The 22,845-nt window shown below is 42.8% G+C and overlaps 3 protein-coding genes across 52 annotated transcripts in view; all 3 read left to right on the plus strand.

Moving 5' to 3' along the window:
* Window positions 1-17,346, plus strand: part of LOC310710241 (uncharacterized protein) — a 68,540-nt gene extending 51,194 nt beyond the window's left edge. For 37 of the 50 annotated variants that reach the window (XM_083510934.1, XM_083510981.1, XM_083510980.1 and 34 more), the window contains 17 exons: window positions 910-954; window positions 1,405-1,437; window positions 1,611-1,643; window positions 2,757-2,795; window positions 2,958-3,002; window positions 4,079-4,195; window positions 6,781-6,819; window positions 6,954-6,992; window positions 7,091-7,120; window positions 7,804-7,842; window positions 7,967-8,005; window positions 9,729-9,758; window positions 10,140-10,253; window positions 10,820-10,882; window positions 12,295-12,333; window positions 13,042-13,071; window positions 14,648-17,346. In XM_083510934.1, the coding sequence (XP_083367060.1) occupies window positions 910-954; window positions 1,405-1,437; window positions 1,611-1,643; window positions 2,757-2,795; window positions 2,958-3,002; window positions 4,079-4,195; window positions 6,781-6,819; window positions 6,954-6,992; window positions 7,091-7,120; window positions 7,804-7,842; window positions 7,967-8,005; window positions 9,729-9,758; window positions 10,140-10,253; window positions 10,820-10,882; window positions 12,295-12,333; window positions 13,042-13,071; window positions 14,648-14,734 (861 nt within the window). In that variant the 3' untranslated portion in view covers window positions 14,735-17,346. The remainder of the gene's footprint in view (window positions 1-909; window positions 955-1,404; window positions 1,438-1,610; window positions 1,644-2,756; window positions 2,796-2,957; window positions 3,003-4,078; window positions 4,196-6,780; window positions 6,820-6,953; window positions 6,993-7,090; window positions 7,121-7,803; window positions 7,843-7,966; window positions 8,006-9,728; window positions 9,759-10,139; window positions 10,254-10,819; window positions 10,883-12,294; window positions 12,334-13,041; window positions 13,072-14,647) is intronic. The other 13 variants (XM_083510955.1, XM_083510944.1, XM_083510957.1 and 10 more) reach the window with 8 other exon arrangements.
* The window catches only part of LOC310710274 (uncharacterized protein), a 982,430-nt gene that overhangs the window by 850,546 nt on the left and 109,039 nt on the right, over window positions 1-22,845 (plus strand). The gene's annotated exons all lie outside the window — the stretch shown is intronic.
* The window catches only part of SLC35A3 (solute carrier family 35 member A3), a 28,350-nt gene continuing 25,781 nt past the window's right edge, over window positions 20,277-22,845 (plus strand). The window contains exon 1 of the mRNA XM_083511219.1: window positions 20,277-20,362. The gene's annotated coding sequence lies outside the window, so the exon portion shown is untranslated. The remainder of the gene's footprint in view (window positions 20,363-22,845) is intronic.

The raw sequence follows: 22,845 nt of genomic DNA on the forward strand, positions 1-22,845 counted from the left end.
TTGGTTGTTATATTATTTGCCATCTGAAAGCTTTTTAGAAACTTCACTTAAATTCAGAACATGGTATCAAGATTATTAATGCTGGTCTGAAAATATTTTATCCATCTCTAGCTAACAATTTGTTAGATTCTGGGCACCACTAAATGTGGTGCTTTTACTCTAAAGAGCCCCAAATAGCTTAAAACTAGGCGATTGAAGGAGCATTTTTTCCCCTCCTATGTTCCTGCATAATCCTTAAGATCTGCTTCAGAGGCCCTTTTGTATGAGGTGGGTGATAACTAGGGATAACTCTGTCACAGAGCCTAGAACTTCCTGATCAGAAGGTCAGCGGTTCGAATCCCTGTGACGGGGTGAGCTCCCATTGCTCTGCCCCAGCTCCTGCCAACCTAGCAGTTCAAAAGCACACCAGTGCAAGTAGATAAATAGGTACCGCTTTGGCGGGAAGGTTAATGGCGTTTCCATGTGCTGCTCTGGTTCGCCAGAAACGACTTAGTCATGCTGGCCACATGACCCGGAAGCTGTACACCGGCTCCCTCGGCCAATAAAGCGAGATGAGCGCCGCAACCCCAGAGTCGGCTATGACTGGATCTAATGGGCCCTTTTTTATGAGGTGGGAGATAACTAGGGAGAAATCCATGAGGTGTTAACTCGTAGCAGGCATTTGGACTAGGAGACCTTTGATGTCCATTCCATTAACTTGAATGACAATAATGTTAAGCTGAATTCCCAGCGCTGGAGTTGCTGCCTTTTCTCCAATATCATTCACCAGCTAGATCAACCAAGGCAGTTTCTTTGCAAATACCAGATAGAAATGGATCCCAATTAGTTGCACAATGTGTGTTAAGCATATGGTACTATCGCATCTGAAAGAAACAATCTTTTTTTGAAGTAACATGTTTTACTGTTCAGGGTGGACAGAGTGGATCATATGGGAGCAGCAGCCAATACGGACAGGTAAGTGAGTGTGTGTGTGTGTGTGTGTGTAATGTAATCTCTACAAATGTTCTTCGGCCTTGGGTCTCCAGACACTGGATTCCAGCTCCCATCATCTGCAGCAAGCATAACCAATGGGCATGAATTATGGGAGTTATACTCCATCAACATCTGGAGACATTGTCTATACCAGTGTTTCCCAACCTTGGGTCTCCAGCTGTTTTTGGACTACAACTCCCATCATCCCTAGCTAGCAAGACCAGTGGTCAGGGATGATAGGATTTGTTGTCCAAAAACACTGGTCTATACCGTAGTGTTAGATAGTATGCACAAAGATGTCTTATCGTAAAAGTGTTGTGCTTATTTCTGTTCCGCAATACAGAAAGTAGCTGAATGTCAGATATACTAATGTAATGTGGTATTGCACCAACAAATAAACCTTATCTGAAGTAGTAATTGTTTTCTGTTCAGGGTGGATCATATGGAGGCGGCAGCAGCGGACAGGTAAGAACTATGTTAATAGATAAATGAAATACCTGACATAGTAATATCACACACTCAATGCTTATTTTGCTCTTAAATCTTGAAAATATCTTAGGGAAGGTTTGCTATTCGTAAATAGTGATGATGATGATGGTGGTGATGATGATGATGATAAATAAGTATTTTCTTCCCAGGGTGGATCATATGGCAGCGGCAGCAGCGGACAGGTAGGAACTATGTTAATAGATAAATGAAATACCTGCCATAGTAATACTACACACACACACACACACACACACACACACTATGCTTATTTTGCTCTTAAATCTTGAAAATATCTTAGGGAAGGTTTGCTATTCTATAATAATAATAATAATAATAATAATAATAATAATAATAATAATAATTTATTATTTGTACCCCGCCCATCTGGCTGGGCTTCCCCAGCCACTCTGGGCGGCTTCCATAGAAACCAAAAATACACTAAAATATCACAGATTATAAGCTTCCCTGAACAGGGCTGCCTTAAGATGTCTTCTGAATGTCAGGTAGTTATTTATCGCTTTGACATCTGACAGGAGGGCGTTCCACAGGGCGGGCGCCACTACCGAGAAGGCCCTCTGCCTGGTTCCCTGTAGCTTTGCTTCTCGCAATGAGGGAACTGCCAGAAGGCCCTTGGCGCTGGACCTCAGTGTCTGGGCAGAACGGTGGGGGTGGTACCTCCTTCAGGTATACTGGGCCGAGGCCGTTTAGGGCTTTAAAGGTCAACACCAGCACTTTGAATTGTGCTCGGAAACGTACTGGGAGCCAATGTAGGTCTTTCAAGACCGGTGTTATGTGGTCTCGGCGGCCGCCCCCAGTCACCAGTCTAGCTGCCGCATTCTGGATTAGTTGTAGTTTCCGAGTCACCTTCAAAGGTAGCCCCACGTAGAGCGCATTGCAGTAGTCCAAGCGGGAGATAACCAGAGCATGCACCACTCTGGCGAGACAGTTCGCGGGCAGGTAGGGTCTCAGCCTGCGTACCAGGTGGAGTTGGTAGACAGCTGCCCTGGATACAGAATTGACCTGCGCCTCCATGGACAGCTGTGAGTCCAAAATGACTCCCAGGCTGTGCACCTGGTCCTTCAGGGGCACAGTTACCCTATTCAGGACCAGGGAGTCCTCCACACCAGCCCGCCCCCTGTCCCCCAAAAACAGTACTTCTGTCTTGTCAGGATTCAACTTCAATCCATTAGCTGCCATCCATCCTCCAACCGCCTCCAGGCACTCACACAGGACCTTCACTGCCTTCACTGGTTCTGATTATATTATAATAATATAATAATGCATTTTCTCCCCAGGGTGGATCTTATGGCGGTGGCAGCAGTCAATATGGACAGGTAAAAACTCACTTAATGTGTGCATATTAGGGAACATATGCCTTAGCATAAACACAGCTATAAAAAATAAAGAAAAGAAAACATTTATATGCTAATTTCTGCTCCTGGTAATAGAAAGCAACCATAAAAAAGCAGCTATTGTAATTAATGTTTCCCCTGCAGGGTGGACAGAGTGGATCATATGGTGGAGGCAGCCAATATGGGCAGGTAAAAACAAATTCATAAAGTAGCATACATAGATGATATAGATAGATAGATAGATAGATAGATAGATAGACAGACAGATAGATAGATAGATATCTCAAGGCGGCATAAAGCCATCTGGACTTTGCCTTCTGTAGATGGAAGGTTTTCTTCTGCCCACAAAGCTTTCTGATCCATTGGATGAATCTGGTGGAAGGTGTGTGTGTGTTGGGGTGTGTGACTTTCTGCCACTTCCTCCCTCTCCCTGCTCCCCCCCCCCATCCAGAACAGTGTGGCACTGAGGGCTACAGCGGGAGATGCAAAATTAGCCTCCCCATCCATGATAGGAGTGACGCCTGGATCCAATCCATACATAAGGAAACAAAAGTGTGGGTTGCCTTGAAAGGTGCCATCTACTGGGAGATAACTTTGCCAGTTTCCTTCCCTCTATGCCCAAGAGACACGGGTGGCTCTGTGCGTTAAACCACAGAGCCTAGGATGTGCCGATCAGAAGGTCGGCGGTTCGAATCCCCGTGACGGGGTGAGCTTCTGTTGCTCAGTCCCTGCTCCTGCCAACCTAGCAGTTCGAAAGCACGCCAAAGTGCAAGTAGATAAATAGGTACCGCTCTGGCGGGAAGGTTAATGGCGTTTCCATGTGTGCTCTGGTTCACCAGAAGCAGCTTGGTCATGCTGGCCACATGACCTGGAAGCTGTATGCCGGCTCCCTCGGCCAATAAAGCGAGATGAGCGCCGCAGCCCCATAGTCGGTCACGACTGGACCTAATGGTCAGGGGTCCTTTTACCTTTACCTTTTTCCTCTATGCAGGTCCCCAGCAGCCCCTGGAGATCTTTTCCAGAGGCTCCTGGGACCTTCCAGAGGAGATTTTCAGGAGGTGCTGGAAATTGGAGGAGGCAAAATCTGCAAAATTTGCCAGTAGTGAATGGATGCCTCCCACTGAATCAAGAGTACTAGCAGGGCCAAGAAGATTTTCTGCTTATTTCTGCTTAGAGAGTGGCTTGCTGTAGATCTTTTGATATGGTAATATGGTGCATCAGTGACAAACCATCTTTTCTTTTTTTAAAAATTGTTTTCTGGACAGAGTGGCTCATACGGTGGCGGCAGCAACCAGTATGGGCAGAGTGGATCATATGGCGGCAGCAGCAGCAGCCAGTACGGGCAGGGTGGATCGTACGGCAGTGGCAGCCAATATGGAAAGGTAAAAAAATCCTTTCCTGTTTATAATTTTCTTACCATTGACAGTGAATGCGCTTTTATAATTGGAACATTGGCTCCTCCCTAGTACAGGTTTGGTCCATGAGTATTTCGAATTTGAATAGAAAGCTTTTTGTTTAGTCCCAGAAAGAACACTCCGATATAATCATGCTTTAAATATACTTCTAAAATGCGATCATATTTTAACGCGTGGAGCTGAGACATGCATTTGAGAAATCTTGACAAGGGTCTTGAAAACTGGTGTTCTCCTGTTTATCAGAATGTGTTTGTAGCTTAGTCTAATAACTGTTAGGAGCCATTATGATAACTGCGAAATAGTAACAAAATACTATGCCGCAGTTCTCCAAATCTGGTCAGCTGGGTTTGCATATTAAGCAAATCTGCTGGCTATGCAAATCAAGAGGAAAAAATGCTGTAACATCAGACACAAGAAAGAAAGAAAGAAAGAAAGAAAGAAAGAAAGAAAGAAAGAAAGAAAGAAAGAAAGAAATGAGATCTCAAAATTATTCTCTGTCTCTCACTCTCTCTATCTCTTTCTCTCTCTGTGTAAAATGTCCAGTGCATTTTGGCAAAAGCTTTCTTCAAGGGCACTGAAGGACCTATGAAAGAGAAATAAATAAATAAATTTTTATTTATGCCCCGCCCTTCCCGGTTCAGAAAACCGGGCTCAGGGCGGCTAACAACAAATTTAAAACACTTAATTGTGATACAACAAAAAACAGCATAAAATACAGTATAAAAGCATGAATAACAATAAATTCAAAGTTCAAAAATCAATTTGGGGGAAAATCCATCCAATAAACATTAGATAGTCACCAGGGCTAACTGGCTAAATTAGTCCTATTTGGGCCAGTGCGGAGGCCAGGGGAGAATTAGCGGTGGGGTCCCAGAGCAGGTAATCTTCATAAAAAGGGGAGGGGGAGGGAAGAGAGGAGAATAAAAGATCAGGCTAAATTCAAATTGAAAGCCAGGCGGAATAGCTCTGTCTTACAGGCCCAACGGAAGGAGGTTAAATCCTGCAGGGCCCTAGTCTCATGGGACACAGCATTCCATCAGGTCGGAGCCATCACTGAGAAGGCCCTGGCCCAGGTGGGGATAGTCTGACATCCTTAGGGCCCGGGACTTTTAAACTATGGTTATTCATGGACCTTAAGGTCCTCTGCAGGGCATACCAGGAGAGGCGGTTCTGTAAATACGAGGGCCCTGAGAAAGAAAGAAAGAAAGAAAGAAAGAAGGAAGGAAGGAAGGAAGGAAGGAAGGAAGGAAGGAAGGAAGGAAGGAGGGAAAGAAAGAAAGAAAGAAAGAAAGAAAGAAAGAAAGAAAGAAAGAAAGAAAGAAAGATTATATATTATATACATAGTCACTCATAATTAAAGAATCCGATTTTTAAAAAGTTAATGGAGGAAAGTAGAATCTTGGGTTAGGGGAGCCAAAATGTAAAGTTGCATTGGAGTTCAGTGTCTGTGGGAGGAGAATCTTGATTTAAGATGAAGGGGAAAGAATGGGGTTGGTATCCACAGGATTTCTTCAAGCAAATACAGGACCAGGCTTGGAAATCATAAGATTGTATAAGATACTTCGCCTTAAGTTGACTTATTTTTAGAAGCCTGTTAAAATCTAGGAAGCGGAAAAGTTGGGCAGCTTCCCTTCAGCTAGATTATAAAAAAGAGCAAATACAAGGAGGAGATCGTAAATTGCTTCTTGCATTGCTTTGTAGCCATCAGTTTATGAAAGAGGGAAACAAAGATGGTTATCGCTGCTTCTCTGTATGGCAATCATAGCTGTGTCTTCCTTCCTAAGACAATGGAAGGCAGACACAGAGTTGGCGTCTCACTAAACAATTGGCCAGAATCTTCCTGTGGTTTTGCCTCATATCTCTGGTTTTACAAAGGCTAGCAACCTAATATTTTTTCAATGGAAGCTGGAAATGTGGCCCAAAAGGCCCACGCTGGATGGCATGCTCAGAATCTGGCCAAAACTTGGACAAGCAGGCCATATAGAAACCTTATTTACCATATTTTTTGCTCTATAAGACTCACTTTTTCCCCTCCTAAAAAGTAAGGGGAAATGTGTGTGCGTCTTATGGAGCGAATGCAGGCTGCGCAGCTATCCCAGAAGCCAGAACAGCAAGAGGGATCGCTGCTTTCGCTGCACAGCGATCCCTCTTGCTGTTCTGGCTTCTGAGATTCAGAATATTTTTTTTCTTGTATTCCTCCTCCAAAAACTAGGTGCGTCTTGTAGTCTGGTGCATCTTATAGAGTGAAAAATACGGTATATCTTTAAAGATACCCCATCGCACACTAGATAGGTCTGCACATGCGTACTGCTGTCAGAAAAATCAGCAATCGGAGCAGTCAGCTGTTCAGAAGGACTGCAGGTGGCAGTAGATCTAGTCTCTTTCTCATGAGCCATAGGAAAGGAACTCTGGATGCAAAGCAAATTGGTGCTGCTCTCATCCAGCATCAGAGACGCATGCAGCTGGGTCAGAATATAGACATTTACCTGTTTCCAAAGAAGCGTACCACAAAGCATCAGGAGCAGAAACAATCAATTCCTAATTTTTTGCAGAACAACTCTTCCTCAGGAGGCAGTCAGCCTGGTGGAAAGGTAAGAATTTGGCACCTAGCTGGATTGAGGTATAGACGTTCTCTTATTTCCAAAAGAAATCTAAACCACCCAAAGATTGCTTGGCTGTTGCTTTTTAAAAGGAATAGAAACAAACACTTCCTATTCTTTTACAGAACTCCACTTCTTCAGGAGGCAGCCAGTCTGTTGGACAGGTAAGAAATTAACATGCAGAAAGAGTGTGGGGGGAGAAACCACACAAAGAGAAGTGCCATATTAGCACAGAAATTGATTGCTTTTGTGTTGCTTTTAGGGGTCCTCAGGAGGAAGCCAGTCTGGACAGGTAATGTTTACTCAAAATGTTAATATTTCATAACTTTGCTTTAATATTTTATAAATTTGCTTAGATATATTTATGAATTTGCTGCAATATTTTAGAGCAGATGTGCAATTTGTCATTTGCCTGCTCTGCGGGTAAGCAGATGATCTCACATTGTGGCACTCATCTGCATCTCTCATCCCCTTTATTTTATTTATTACATAAATATATTGACTTTTTTCCATGGTGAAATTCAAGGCATCAGACATATAAAGGGCTCCCAGGTGGTCTATGGAGACACTGCACAGGTTCAGATCAGCTTAACTTTAGCAAGGTATCATGTGTCGCCATCCCAAAGCCAGTGTCAACCACGGATGAGGCCAATCAGCTTCCATTTAACTTTGTTTCTTAACCAGGATTTGAAGCCGATTAATAATGGGCTGCTGGACCACAGACCATCATCGTTCTCCCCTGATTCCTTTACCAAACCTTTTCCACATTTAATGCCTTAAGAGTCAGTTCATATTAGCCTAACCCTCCGCAATCAAGGCTTTTTCCAGTCTGTGTTGACTGTGTAATGGCTACTTTATTTTATCATAAAGCTTTATTATCATATTCTGCATACTGTATAAAGATCGGAAAGCCATTGCTATATATATATATATATATATATATATATGACCTGTGTTTTCACTGTATAATTACAGGGTTCAGCATCCCCTTCAGGAAGCCAGCAGGGTAGTCCGGTAAGCATTTTCCCCTCACACAATTGATACTGTAATTACTGGGTGCAATTGGTGAACTCTTGTGTAGTGATAGATAGACAAGTTTAGAACATGAAAGCCTGTTGGTTTGTTTTTGCAAATATAGAGCTCATCATACTCCGGAGGCAGGCAACCTGGTGGACAGGTAAGCATTCTCTCCTTACCATGCTTGTTAATTGCGTGCCCAGGCGGAGACCCCCCCCCCCATCCCTGAGAGACCACCAGAAGGAATAATGACTCATGACAACATGTTATGGGATTAAAAATTGGCCACAAGTTTATTAAACCTTTCAGACGTAGGAAGACCTTGGCTTAGGCATTGGGTGTGTATCCCTCCCAGCCCCCCAGCCAAGGGAACTGGGGCTCTTCAGGGTGAATGGGATATGGGAGGGTGCACAGCAAGACGCTTGTGTATACTGGCAGCCCACCCCATATCCCTGCAACACAGGGGAGTTCACTGGCAACCTTTCAGTGTATGGCCAGAGACTCCCATATACAAACCCCTTTAAGAGGTGAAATATACTTGGAGTCGAGAGTGGATTTCATGCTCTTTATTCAGCTCATAGTGGTGAGGAGGAATGGAAGTTCCCCCAGAATGTCTGCTTTATATACATTATTTACACAATGGGCCCCACGTGATTGGCTAATTCCGGAATTTTCCTGTAGGCCAATCAGGTTGCGGATTCACTTCCACCTGGAGCTGGATTGGGTGGCTCCTGTGGACCAATCAGACTGCTGCATTCTGGATCCTATTGTTCTAGGACCAATCAGACTGCTACATTCTGAATCTTATTGTTCTAGGACCAATCAGACTGCTGCATTCTGAATCCTATTGTTCTAGGACCAATCAGACTGCTGCATTTTGGATCCTATTCAACTCAGTATATAACACCCCTCCCCTCTAAGTTCCAGTCCTGCCCAGGAGGTTGCATTCATAGTCCTCAAGGTCACCACTTCACGTCCCCCCCCCCATATAGGAAAGACAGACTAAAGGATTCCGCCCAAGGCCTAAAACCGCCAAAGTTGTGACAAATTGCTACGGGGAAGGCAAAACCTGCCAATGCAAGGAAATTCCTTCCCGGCTCTTCAACAGCAACCATCCAAAGACCATAGCAGCACCCGCTGAACAGGAAGGAAAATGGTTAACCTGCAAAAAAGCATTAAACAAAGGGAGGGTTGGGTAGGTGGGTGAAGCTCCGGAGCCAATCACATGGTTGCTGCTGGCTCCGCCTCCTATTTAAACAGCTGGCCCCGCCTCTCTGCAGGGCTGATTGGCTAACTGAGGTTTGGCGGGAACCTCCAAGGACTAGCACAGGGGGGCAGGACTGCCAAACCAGCTGGTGGGTCCCAAGTGGGCCGTGGTGCCATGCGCAGTCCCGCAAAGGGTGCCCACAAAGAAGGGTGTGAGCGCTCATTGCATGCATTCAGGTACAAGCCAGATGAATGTACCTGAATTTTTAAGAAAACAGACCCTGTGCAAACAGGCTTGCTATCTAATGTAGACAACGCAACAGAAATGAAATACAAAGAAGAAGAATCAAAACCGAAACCTTAGCAATGTTCGGGAAATGCATCTTGGAAGAACTAAGAGCTGACGTTTTAGGGTCCAGAATAATAATAATAATTTTATTATTTATACCCCACCCATCTTGCTGGGTTTCCCCAGTCACTCTGGGCGGCTTACAACACATAAAAAATTGTAAAACACTAAACATTTTAAAATTTCCCGATACAGGGTTGCGTTTCGTGATTTTTAAAGTGTAAAGAATCATTGATCAATCTTAATCCACACAAAATTCCTCCATAAAAACGGCATTCTAGTAAGATTGCTAAAGAAATATGATAAGTGTTTTGTGTTTTCTTTTCAGCCTGGGTGTTATTGTCCAGGTGGAATGACTGTAAGTACCCATTGCCTGCTATATTCATTTGTATGTTTTGGAAGCTATAGGAGATGGATGCATTTGTTTGTGTGTGTTTGTTTATTTATGAATGAGCTACTTTCCAAAACTCCTGTTTTCTGCAGCATGAGTGCAGCTAATTCATTTGTGGTTGCCCACCTAATCTCTTTTGTGTACTGTGTCAGTTATTAAATGTTTGAGGCTAGTCTGTTGTGGCATATATTTTAAACCTATCTATATTACCCATAAAAGATACGAACAAATGGCATTATTTCTAAGTAATTGTCCTTCTGACCCCACCCTTATAGTGGACAAGGAATAAACTTCAACCACATGAATTGCATTAAAAACAACCTGGCTTGTGTGTTGTTGTTTTTACAGGGTTCTCAGTCAGGAAGTAGCCAGTATGGCGGCAGCCAAGGCGGCCAATATGGTGGTTGGCAAGGAAACCAATATGGTGGCAGCAATCAGTATGGTGGTGGACGATACGGACAAGTAAGGAACAATTTTCAACAGAATTTACATTTAGGAGCTTGTGACATATTTTTGTTTTTCAAAAAGCAACCTTGAAGCCCTTGATTTGGTTCAGGGCTATTTTGTGGGGTAACCAATTTCAGTGTGCCAATTTTGTGCAGCTAGTAGTCGTGGAGATTGAAACCTAGAGGCACCCATATTGTGCCTGTATCCCTTTCAGCTTTGAATAATATTGGGGGAGAGGGGTTGCATTGAAAAACTTCTACAGAGGCAATGAGTTATACCCTCTCCCCCAGTGCAAAAAGAGAAACCATCACAGGAGCTCCAGTCACAGTACTCCAACATCTTATTTAGTTTGGCCTATATATGGAGCTTCCCCCCCCCTTTTCTTTTTTACATGAGTGGTGGATAAAATCAGAGCTTCCCTTTACAGGATTGTACCAAAATGGTAGAAACCAAAGTAGCCAGCGTGGTCGTGGACAAGACAGAAATTTTCTCTACAGCATTAACAAATAAAATATTGGTGTCTACATTTTTAATATATATATATATAATTATTTATTTTCTCATTTCTGTTTTGCTTCTAGGGTTACCCCTATGGAAGTAGCCAATATGGTGGCGGACGGCTAGGCAGCCAATATGGTGGATATGTAAGGACTGTTTAACAAATGTATTTGTTATTTATAAGTACCAATAAACTTTGTAGAACTAACTTCTCAGTAAATCATCATGGAGCCATGCTAAATTGCTTTGTCCTCTCAATATGATATGGCAATGAGCTTTATGCTCTTCAGAGCCGAGACAAAATTTATCCGAAGGCATTTTTTCTGAGGAAGTTTTGGAGATTTTTCTTTTTCTCACCCTCAGAGGAAAATAAGGCAGCGTTCTCCCAACACCCTCACTATTTTTTGTTGCCACTGCCCTGTCCCCCTCACAGTGCCACAGAATTCTGCTAGGTCTTGCATATTGTTTGGAGGATTCAAAATGGCGGGCAGGATGTCAACATGATTGCTGTTCTTTCCAATGGCAGCGAAGAAAACAAAGCTGCCCATCACTCCTAATCTTTCCCAGTTACAATGAAACTCAACAGGCCTAGCCAGTGCCTCATGAGAACCGAGTGTGCAACTGGGCAACAAAAGGGTTTTATGGCAGATACACTGATATTCCTCAGCAGACAAGTAGGCATGGCAGTAGTTCTCTGAGGGTAGAAAGTTTGAAAACACTTAATTCATTTGGATTTCAAGCCTATGTCATCCTTATGAAGTAAAACAACAACAAACCTTTGGTTACGTGAAACATACTCAATAAACACACAAGATGTAACCGGCTGTACTTTTGAATAAATAAGGTATACTATTCATTGTATCAAATTGTAGATTTCAACGGAAGTCTCATAAAGTTCAATGAAAAAAGCAGAAGACCCAGTGGATCAGTTCATTCTCTAGTCAGTTCATGCATAAGGTCCATACAAGTATAAGTATCTGTTCAACCTGTCTATTCGTAGAGGCCAATAATTCACCACTACTATCCTGTAATATTACATATGAGCCTGTTCTACTGATGAAGCCTAGGATGGTGAAAGAAGGCTAATATTATGGAAATCCTTGTCTTAGACTCTGTGAAAGGATTCTGTGGAATGGTAACAACCATTCATGTGAATTAGACTTCCGTTGAAATCTACAATTTGATGCAATGAATAATACCCCTTATTTATTCAAAAGTACAGCCAGTTACGTCTTGTGTGTTTATTGAATATCCTTATGAAGTAGGCTTTCCCCCGCTCTTTCAAAATATGTGACTAAATACTTTTAAAACCAAAGAGTATTTACACACTGATGCTGAGAAGCGAGGGACAATCCTGTATCTGCTTGCCTGGGAGTAAACTCCATTGAACCCAATGAAGCTTTCTTCTGAGTTTACATTTCTAGGATTGTGCTGTACCCTCAGTTGGAATCAGTGGCCAGTGTTCACAAGGAGGATCATAACTGAGTACGTGATTCCTCCACCCCAGCCGGACAGTAGTGCACGTTTCCTATATTTAATGGGTTTCTCATTTTTACAGGGTTCACCATACGGAAGTAGGCCATATGGTTCCAACAAGGTAAGCAACCTTTCTGCATTAGCTTTTAATATTCTTCTTGGCTTGGGGAGCATTTCTAAAAGTATATATATGACTTTGAAAGTATCAGCAAAGCTCCTAAATACTCCGGGACTGTAATCAATCATGAAGCACTTGACCCAGTACTAAAACTGGTTTATTATCATGTGCTGGGATATTTTCACAAGTTAACACTAATAGCCTAATCTGATATATCTCTACACAAAAGTAAGCTTGACTGAATTCAGTGGGATTTACTTCCTAGTAAGTGTGCTTAGAATTGCTGCCTAAAACACACTTTCATGGAAGTTGTTGGCCTTTAATTCAGCCAGACGTCTCCACAAATAAACAAGTATAGGAATGTGCTGCAAGTCTGTGATCATGTGTATTCTTAAAGAGTAAATTTTGTTGAATAATCTGCATGGTTGCAGTTTTCTATGCCCTTACAGAAGAAAGTGCCTTACTTCTGTGTAAGAATGCTGCCAAACTTCTCTTTGGCAAAAATCTGTGCCACATCTTAGAAATCTGGAGGGAACTGTGTTTCAATAAGAAAAGGGGAAATTCTGGGCTCTGGAGGTCCCATCATGAGCCAGAGGCTCCCAGGCTACGCACAGAAAGACCTCTGCACCTTGAGGCCATATGAGGACTTACTATGAATGTGCCAAGGCTGAGTTGCTGAAATAATTTGCACCCATTTCCCCCCTTCTGCAGGGTTTTCAAAGCAATCAGGCTCCTCACTCTGTAAGTACACTGTTTTCAGAACATTTACACACACCCTTCCTTATTTCTGTTAAATGACAACGGCCATGTTCACAAATAATCCTGTGAACAATATTGGATGGTATTGAATCGGTGGCATAGACTAGAAATGTGCATTGATCTTCTTGTGGAACTTTTGGTTGACTGCCACATCTGGGCTGCTGCTGCTGCTGCTGCTGCTGCTGCTTCTAACAATGCTTTGAAGTGATGCACTGGAGCAGACACCTTTTTCTCTCTCTTGTATATCCACCCAATGTATGTGTACAGTAGAAATGTGAAATGGGCTTTTCAAAGGGAAGGTACAGGAGACACTCCAGGTATTTTCTCCACTTCCACTTCACTTCTGGTATCAGAGCTGCATAGGGAGAAAATTACCTATTATTTAAATGGAAGTTTGCACATACAGTATCTTTTGTCCGAAAAGGGTTCTTATCGTAACTTGTAAAAATTACAGTCCTGTTAACATTTTGTAGTTGGACTTTAGCCAAAGGATCCTAAGTCATAGGATAAAAGGATGGGTTATCAGGAAGGTAAACATTGAAGTACCCTCAGGACCTATCCAGAGACTGATGCTATTTAATTTCAGGCATCATAATGCAGTGGCAGAGTGGACTGTACCACTGCGTTCTGAAAGTGGTGCGTGCCGTTTTTTGGAAGTTCCCCACAAGTTCACTGCAAGCAAAACAAAGACCTAGCACATGAGGGAGAAAGGTTTTATCCTGGCCCCTTCTCTGTTTGAAATTTCCACTTTCAAGCACATGTTTGGGTTACTGCTTTTTAACATAGGGATACACTTAACAATTGTGATGCTTCCACTGGCAGTCTGAAGCGGTCCAGTTCATTCTACCACCTCATGAGCAGACAAGGCCTTATTCATAAATGATGTGCAGTCAGGTGGTTGGGTTTGTGGATGCCACCAAATTATTTGCGATGGTGGGAATCCAAGCCTTCTAACCTTCTAAATGGAGCTCTCCAAATTGGGGAATGGGCAACAAAATAAATGCCCACCAAAGATCAGTGGAAGAAAGGGCCCTTAGGGATTCACATTGTGGCCAATAGGCACTGAAAGGATCTGTGACTCCCCAGCAAAGAGATGCTGGGGTTGCAGCAGTAGTTCACTTTAAACATCAGTTCATTGTGTGCCAGCCATGAAACATGCATATTTTATGATGCAAATTACTAGCAGAAGAGATTGAAAATAAAAAGTGATGAATGCCATAATGCCATTATAGAAGTCTCTTGTGTGTGTGTGCATTAGGAATACTGTGTGCTAGGATATTGCAGAGCTAGAAAAAGGTGCAGAAAACCACTGCTGCCCAAATGACCGAGCAGTTAAAGCACTTTCCTATGAGGAAAGGCTAAGGTTGCATTCTTAGGCCTACTGACCTGAGAGTAAGCCTCACTGAACCTAATTGAGATAAATCATGTATAGAACTGCTGTAAAGTGTTGTGGGGCTTTTTTGTATGGGGTAAATATGAGGGCTGAAAGGGAATTTTTTCACCGCCTCACAATACTAGAAACTGATTCTAGAGTAATTATATGTGTGTTCTTTTGCAGGACGCTTCTGGGAAACAACCCATCTTCAGCCTGATACTTTTCAGTGTTCTGGCACCTCTACTATCTCTTATTCAGTGGATGATCTAAACTTCTGAAGCCATACCAATGAGGAAGATTGCCTTCTTCAACAGAATACTACTGTCTATACAAAACGATTGAGTCAAATTTATGGACTGATAAAACATTCATTCCTCCCCATCCCCAGCCCTGGGTTAACAATGCAATAGGTCATGAGACTGACTCTTCTTGTCTCTTTATTTTCATAGCAGAGCTTCATATGCGTTGTATGAAGTAGGGATATTAATTGCAAGAAATAGGATGTTTTATCTGCTTCTTGAGATGTAATGAATACTTCCTCTGCATTTGCTCTAAGCAGGATTCTATTCATTCTAAAGAATTTGGAAGTTATAAGTGACAATCCCTTTAGTAACAATAGTAATAATAATAATATTATTGTTATATATATACCCCGCCCATCTGGCTAGGTTTCCCCAGCCACCCTGGACAGCTTACAGCACATAAAAAATTGTAAAACATTAGGCATTAAAATTTTCCCAATACAGAGTTGCCTACAATAGGCTAGGCCTATTATTATCAAGAGAATTAAACATATTTTAAAATGTTTGGCTTGTGGTCCTAGAAGAGTGATAACTCCCACATGCCAAGACCCCTAAATGGATGTGTAGAATGGTAGTAATCCAAACCTTCAGCAATACACCTTAATTTTCAGAAAGTGACCCACAGTAAGATAACAAGGATACGGTAATTATCCTCAGTGAATTTATAGTAATCAGCCTAGAGATTACGAAAGAGAAACTATTCTTGCGGTGAATATCTTAACATTCCCTCTTCTTCATAAGCACAATTATGTTAGACCTTTATGATGATTATAAGAGAATAAAGATAAGCTATATTCAATTTCAAATAGATGCATGGATTTAAATAACCAGGAACGACTCACAAGCTTGAGCATTCCTATATTCATACAAACAGCTATGGCATCAAGGCTTTTACTGATGGGGTGAGCCTATGTTGGATGCACAGTTTAAAATTCCACAATGTTTCTGTAAATCCCCTCTTGCCTAACCTGCCTTCCAAAGGCCAAGCAAAATGGCCACAATAATATGGAGCAAAAGTTGATTGGTTCTGTCCTGCTCAAAGCTAGCAACTGCATCCTGTCTCAGCTTTTTGGTGGTGCCATCTCTTCACTAGAGCTACAGTCCTTACTTGTGTGGCATCATCTTACTTACAAGAGGGTGGGAGACTGCTCAGGCTCCCTTTTCTCCAGCCAGCTCCAGTAGATCAGCTCTAGCTCCTCCCTAAGTTACCAGTTGCCAGCTACCCTACAACATAGTTATAATTTTTGTTTTTTGTTTTAAATCAGCCCCATCCAGTCTGTAACTCAAAAGACTTGCCTTTCAGACACCTCTCAAGCAGGGATGAGGACATACATTTTGAGAAGGCTTAGTTCTAAAATTACAAATGTTTGGGTTATGTTCTTTTTATTTAAAAACAACACCCACCCCCTACTTGTGGATTCCCCCCCCCCCATGAACAGACTCTTAGAAAGAAATGTGATAGCATCACATACAGTATGTACCAGGTACACTAGTGATGATCTAAATTTAAAATGTTTAATTACATTGCCTCTGACCCACTAATACAATGGGGTGGTTTTTTCCCCCCTGCAACAGCATGCTTTGTGTTTGCATATAACTTTTTTAAAGGTTTCAGAAATTTAAGACCACTTAAATTCATGTCATCTTTAGTATAACATGTTCTTAAACTTAGAAACGGCGTAGGCATTTTAAAATGGGCCTTTTGTTTGCATAGAATTAGGACGACACAACATTATCCATAATTCAGTTAAGACAGACTAGTTACAGTTAAATTAGTGTGTTTATTAAGCACATCTGGAGTCAGAATTCAGCAGTGCTTGAAGGGGATCAAACCCTAACTCTACTGGGTTTTTAAATCCCACTTCAAGTACCTCAGATTATAAAAGTACAAAGAGTTTCTCAAAGTGTATGTTCCTAGGACCCCGCTTATTTTTATGGTTGTTAAGTTGTTTTAAATTGTTTTTCATGTTGTGATGCTCTTGAGACCTTAGAGTGAAGGGTGGGAAATAAAAAATAAAATAAACAATAGGTGTTTATTTTATTGGGTGTTGTTCATAGCTCAAAATCAGAATTCGGGACATTCTAAACAATACTACATGGCTATTGAAGTCCTTATTGTAACATCAACCTCCATGACACTTTAGAAGCTATAAAATACAAGAGAGAGGATTCAGATTGAGCCTAAACTCCATTAAAATTCTATGGACCTTAGGTAGTCAAATAATTAACTGTCAGGAAAGGGTTTTTCAGTCTCACTCTTAAGCCAGTCATATTCAAAGTAGACCCTTTGGAATTGATGGACTCAAGTCACTTAAGTCCATTTCAATGGATCTACTTTGAGTATAAGTAACCATGGCTGCCCCCCCCCTTAGTATTCACATGTGCCTAATCCTTTAAAGCTTGCATCATTGTTTTACATTGCTTGTGGCAAAAACACATTTTTTCTCAAATAAGGCTTTTAGGATTCTGTTCAAAACCAATTGATAGATAAAACTTCGAAAGGTCTTTAGGATGTAATATACTGTTCATTTGAATAGGTATTAAATTGTTCTAATAAATTTATTATTGGTTTCATACGAACTGCCGGGTCTTTGCAATTTGTTGTTCTATTTTCAGTAACTGTATTTGAGAGACTGAAGAAGCCAATTTACGTGGGTTTCATAAAGTTTATGCTTGGGAACATAAGGCTATATGTTGAAACAGGAATGCCTAAAGGTTTATTTAAGGAAATGTAGTGCTTTAGGGAAACTAAGGGAATCTTGTGCTTTCAGATAGCTGGAAGTAGACACCAAAGCAACATAGATGGGGCAAATACTGCCCTCATGTAATATGCTTCTGAAATATAATTAATTATGTATTTCAGGATGTTGACATACATAATTCAACCTCCTCCACCCACCCTATATTCTTTCTAATGTCAGTAGATGTAATCACTTACACATCCCATATGATGAGCTAGTATGTGTGTCTCTTGCAAGATGGGATAAGAGTAGGAAGGAATGATGAACATGAATCAAAGATCTCCCTTTGCCAAAATGAACTATTCTATGACAGAGTGACGTTGTTGTTTTGTATACACCACCGAATAAATAAATAAATGTTTCAGTAGAATGGCTGAAATGCAGCTGGGGGGGAAAGCTTTGAATAATTGTGCAGATAAGCCCGTCTTTAACTTTTTCTAAGATAATACAATTTTAAGTGCTCATCAACAAATCCAATGTTTAAAATTCCACTAGGGAATTTTGTGGCCAGGCTAGTTCTATGCAAATGAACATTAAATTTAGGAATTTACAGATGGCTGGCCACAATATAGCTTCCATTGCTGAAAGCATTTATTAGCGCCTTTCATCCGTGGGTCCAGAATTGGCCTCCACAGTCACTTATGGACTCACTGTTACGACCGTGTTCATGGAAGACAATCTCACTCAGCTACAAGTGATCACAAGAAGAAGAACCTGCATTCATAGCATCTCAGGACAAAGCCAGCCACACAGACTGTTTCACAGATAAAGTTTTAAAGAGGGCATTGTGCATTCCACACCGGGGACCACACTGCAGCAAATACTACACTAACAGTCTACCGTGAGAAGAGGACCTTAGTGCCATGTATAAATTCATATTTATATCCAGTACCAGAGACATACTGGTACATAACATTCTGTAAAGTCACACAGCATATATTATCATTCTGTGCATCTAGCCAGAAAGGAGACTTAATGGAACCAGCATGGACACACAATTCTCTATTTGTGGCTGTGGCTTCATCATCGTCTTCACTTTTCACTTGCTACACCTGCCACTCCCAAATATTCTTCAGAGAATATGAGTTAAGGAAGAACTCAGGGTTCTTGTTTCAGGAACAGAAACTTAATAGCATTCTAAGAGAGCACAATAGGCCTTTAAAAGAAGAGAAACATACCCATAGGCCTTATGAATCTGGAATTGCAAGCAATGAACAGGAAAAGCCAGTTTGGCACCATTATAATGCCCAGGACTGACCTGCTTACATACTTTGACTTGCTTTACCAGAAAGAACAACTGTTAGGAACTTGCACAATGGCTACTGAAAATGTCATTCATAATTATCAACCCCTGTGACACATGGTAGTTTCCAAAGACACAATGGTATCATAATGGACACTCGCGAAGTTTTTATTAACACGCTTTCAGCTGTTTGCAGTTCAGCTTGACAGTTCACTCTTTGCTTTTGAATTTTCAGACAAGATATCAAAAGCAAATTTATGAAGCCCTTGGTGGGCTGCCATTCATGGTGGGTGGGGTGCATTTTGCTTGAATGGTCACAGATATGTAGGTCTATCTTAGGTGGTGGGAAGGCAAATGTTATTTGGAAGGGGGCCAAGGAAGATCCTGGCTACCTGCCGTGTCTCACAAATACTGTGAGCACAAAATTTAAACAATGTCCTTTATAGTTTGTTATAAGAAAAATACTGCTGCCTTTCCCTTATGGGGTATCTAAGAGCCCATACAGATTCCTTAAGTAGGTTCTCTATTGGTAGGAGAAAACAACAGAGGCCAACCAGGGAATATTGAGAAGCAAAGCAGCTAGTAAGCCTGATCTTTATTAAACTGTTGCAACAGGGTCCCCTGCTCACCCCGTGCAGGGAGGGCGGAGAGGAACCTAGAACAATGGAGTTCAAGCTCTTATATAGACATTTGAAAATTGCCTCCCCTGTAGCTCAAGACCACCCTGCAAAACATCATACATACCATACATCACTGAAGGGGAGGTTTACAGCAGAAAACCTGTCTGCCAGGATACCTGATAATGGTCACTGATTGCTTTTACCTAGGCATCCTGGCCATTCTTTTGTTCCTGAATCCAGGTCACAGGCTCACCCTATTCATACACAGATACGCCCTTAAGACAGGATTTGTGAGCAAAGAGACAACGGGGAGGCTTTCCCATTTCCTTTCTCCTTGCAGAGAAACATTTCAGGTCCATTTGGGAGAGTCAAAATGGTTTCAGGATTGCTCTCCTGTACTATTTCAGACACATAGTTTATATACTTATGTATGTGCTTGCCTTGTAAATTTATGAACATGTGATTTATATATACGCGACCTGAGAATTCCTATAACACTGTTCTTGAAAGTTACCCATTCTCGTGTAGAAGAAAAAGAGAGATAATGTTTAACATGAAGGAGAAAATAATAACAATAATAACAATAATAAACTGTGTGAAAGAAGATAGGCTTATGGCACCATAAATCTGTCCCAGGACTGCATGGCACTTGTAAAAAGGGGTGGAAGAGGTGGGGCAGGTCGAGGGGTGCCTGCTGCCCTCCGCTCGCTTCCAGCCCCTCAGCCTCCTTTCCCCGGCCCTGCGGAAAGCTTCTCCCGCCCGGACTCCGGGGTTCCCCGAGGGAAGTTCACCCTGGAGGAGCGCGGGGCTTCGGCAAGCGGCCTCGGAGAAAGGAAGGGCCGTCCGGGGCGCTGGGAACCGAGCGGGCGGAGCCGCGGCTGCAGCCGGAGCGTTGTCGGGGCGGGACCGGGAGTGGATGGCGGCGGCGGCGGCTGGTGGGGGGGAGAAAGCAGCACCCGGAAGGGAAGCGCGCCAGGCTCCCCGCGCGGCAGGTGAGGATGGGAAGCGAAGGAGACCCGGGCGGGAAGCTCCTCGCCGAGGGAGGCAGCGGGAGGAATCGGGCCCCGGAGGGGATGCGAACCTGGAGGAGGCGGGGCTCTTCGGGGTGGGGGGCGGCTTGGCTTTCAAGCACCCCCCACCCCATCCCCGAGGGATTGGGCTCCCCCACCGAAAGGGGGTGGTCCCTCCGAGCATGTGCAGAGTGCCGTCCCGCCCAACCGCAGCCAGAAGCGGCCAGCCCGTTCTCGGCCACGCCTGACGCTTTGGGATCGCGGCGAGGAAAGGAAAGTTTCGTGTTCTTTCCTTCGCCTTGCGCATTGCCCTCGGGAGTCCCTCGAGGAGCTTTGATTTTTTCCCCCCCCTTCAGGATAAAATATGGGCTTTTTAGCTGGGAGGCAGCTCTCAGTCGGTGATGCAGGAGGCCCTTGATCTCAGGGTGAAGGGTTCAAGTCCAAGATTCCCGCGCCGCGGGGGGTTGGACTAGATGACCCCCGGAGGTCCCTTCCAACTCTGCAGTTGTGCGATTGGTGCGGTGGGTCAACGTGTCTGGCTGTTGGGGGTTTGAGGCCACCCAGGGACCGCTGTGGGCTGCATTCCTGAGTTGCAAGGGGGTTGGACTAGATGACCCCCGAGACCCCCTCCGACTCTGCAGTTCTGTGATTCTTGTTTTAGAAATGTCTGGCGCCAAGGAAAGCGACCACTGAGCTTAGAATTGGCTAGTTAAGCTTGAGGCTTACAAAAATTTAAGGAGTCATTTGGATCAGGGATACATGAAGTTAAGAGACACCCTGCCATTCCTTTGTGCCTTATGCTACTCCTGCCAAATAGGTTGCCTGCTTGTTGGTGGGCTCAACTTGAAGGGCTGTTGAGAAACAAATTTATTACTATTGTGCATCGAGTTCTTTGGACACTCAGATGGCCTGGATTGCAGTAACTTGTACTTTGGCAAGCGAGGAACACAGGGAGACATGGCAGTTAATTAGAAACAACAGCAACTCCTCTATGGTTTTATTTAACAAATTAATGCTAGTTTGTTGCAAGCCAGGAGCATGTAGCCCAGGGGTGTAGGTAGGTAAGGAACTGGGTTTTGAGGGAAAGTTTGAAGCTTAACACTGGGAAAGATGCAATGAAAAAGAACTGCCATTCCTTTCTGGAACTCCCAGAATTACTACACTTGTATTAATTCAGTTTACACTGTACCTAAGGATTAATGGCACATTTGTCCAAATCTTAGGAGAAGTGCAGTGTGGTCTCACTGAGCTTTACTCTCAAGAAAATATGTATAGCTGTATAGGATTGCAGCCTAAAGTTACTCTGTGTACTTTGCCAGCTGGCACCTATCACTATATTATAGAAAGAGAAAACACGGAGTGACATTTACACAATGAAAACCTTGTATGTACTATTTATGAATAAAGAGAGGGAAACGATTCCATTTACTTTTGCCACAGAGAGTTGGACACAGGAACTCCTAAGTCAATATCAAACTCTTGCTTCTCTGTGTGCACAGTAACAGTTGATCTATGGAGTAATGTAAACCTATGAGGCCCAGAATTTCCTGTGTATCAGGATTCTGGTTTTGCGCTCTTCCTTATTTGATATTTGAATAGCAGCCATCTAATCACACCTTTGTGTATTGTGTCAGGGAATTTCTATTTGGCAGGGAGGAATAGAGGAGGCTGAAGATGTATCACATGTTTTACAGGTTACAGCCTGACTCTCTATATTGCCTCTTTGAAAGGTTTTCCCACACAGTTAGGTTGTACTACTTCCAGAAGTATTAAAAGCATGGTGAAACAGGTTTCTCATATCCACCCTGGTAATTGAAATTTGGTGGCGGGGGGAGACCGTGATCTTGGAAAGTATTCTAAAATATCTGTGTCTTTGTAGAATTACTATTGAAGGGGAACTGAAGGATTAAGAAGTAGAATTTGATTTTTGATTGTTGATCAAGAACTAGAAAAAATAACAGGAGGGCGAAAGAGGATGTCTACTGAGAGATAAGAAATAACTCGGTGGCTTACAAAAGGAAGGCAGTGGTACGGTTAAAAAAAGGGTGAGGTAGACAGAGGGCATATTGGGATCTACTGGCAAATTGTGTGAGTTGCAGTAGATCTGCATGGGTTTCCAATTCCCGATTGTTTAACGATAGCAACAGCAAAATGACTTTTCCAGCTCAATTAGACTGCTGAAATGAAGAAAAGTTGAAGTCATATAGAGGAGGGAGAAAGGTTGTTTTCTGCTGCTCCAGAGAAGCGGACACGGAGCAGTGGATCCAAACTACAAGAAAGAAGATTCCACCTAAACATTAGGAAGAACTTAGGAAGAGCTGTTCGACAGTGGAATTTGCTGCCAAGGAGTGTGGTGGAGTCTCCTTCTTTGGAGGTCTTTAAGGAGAGGCTTGACAACCATATGTCAGGAATGCTCTGATGGTGTTTCCTGCTTGGCAGGGGGTTGGGCTCGATGGCCCTTGTGG

The sequence above is a fragment of the Podarcis liolepis genome (genome assembly GCF_965112155.1).
Source record: "Podarcis liolepis genome assembly, chromosome: 6".
Taxonomy (NCBI): domain Eukaryota; kingdom Metazoa; phylum Chordata; class Lepidosauria; order Squamata; family Lacertidae; genus Podarcis; species Podarcis liolepis.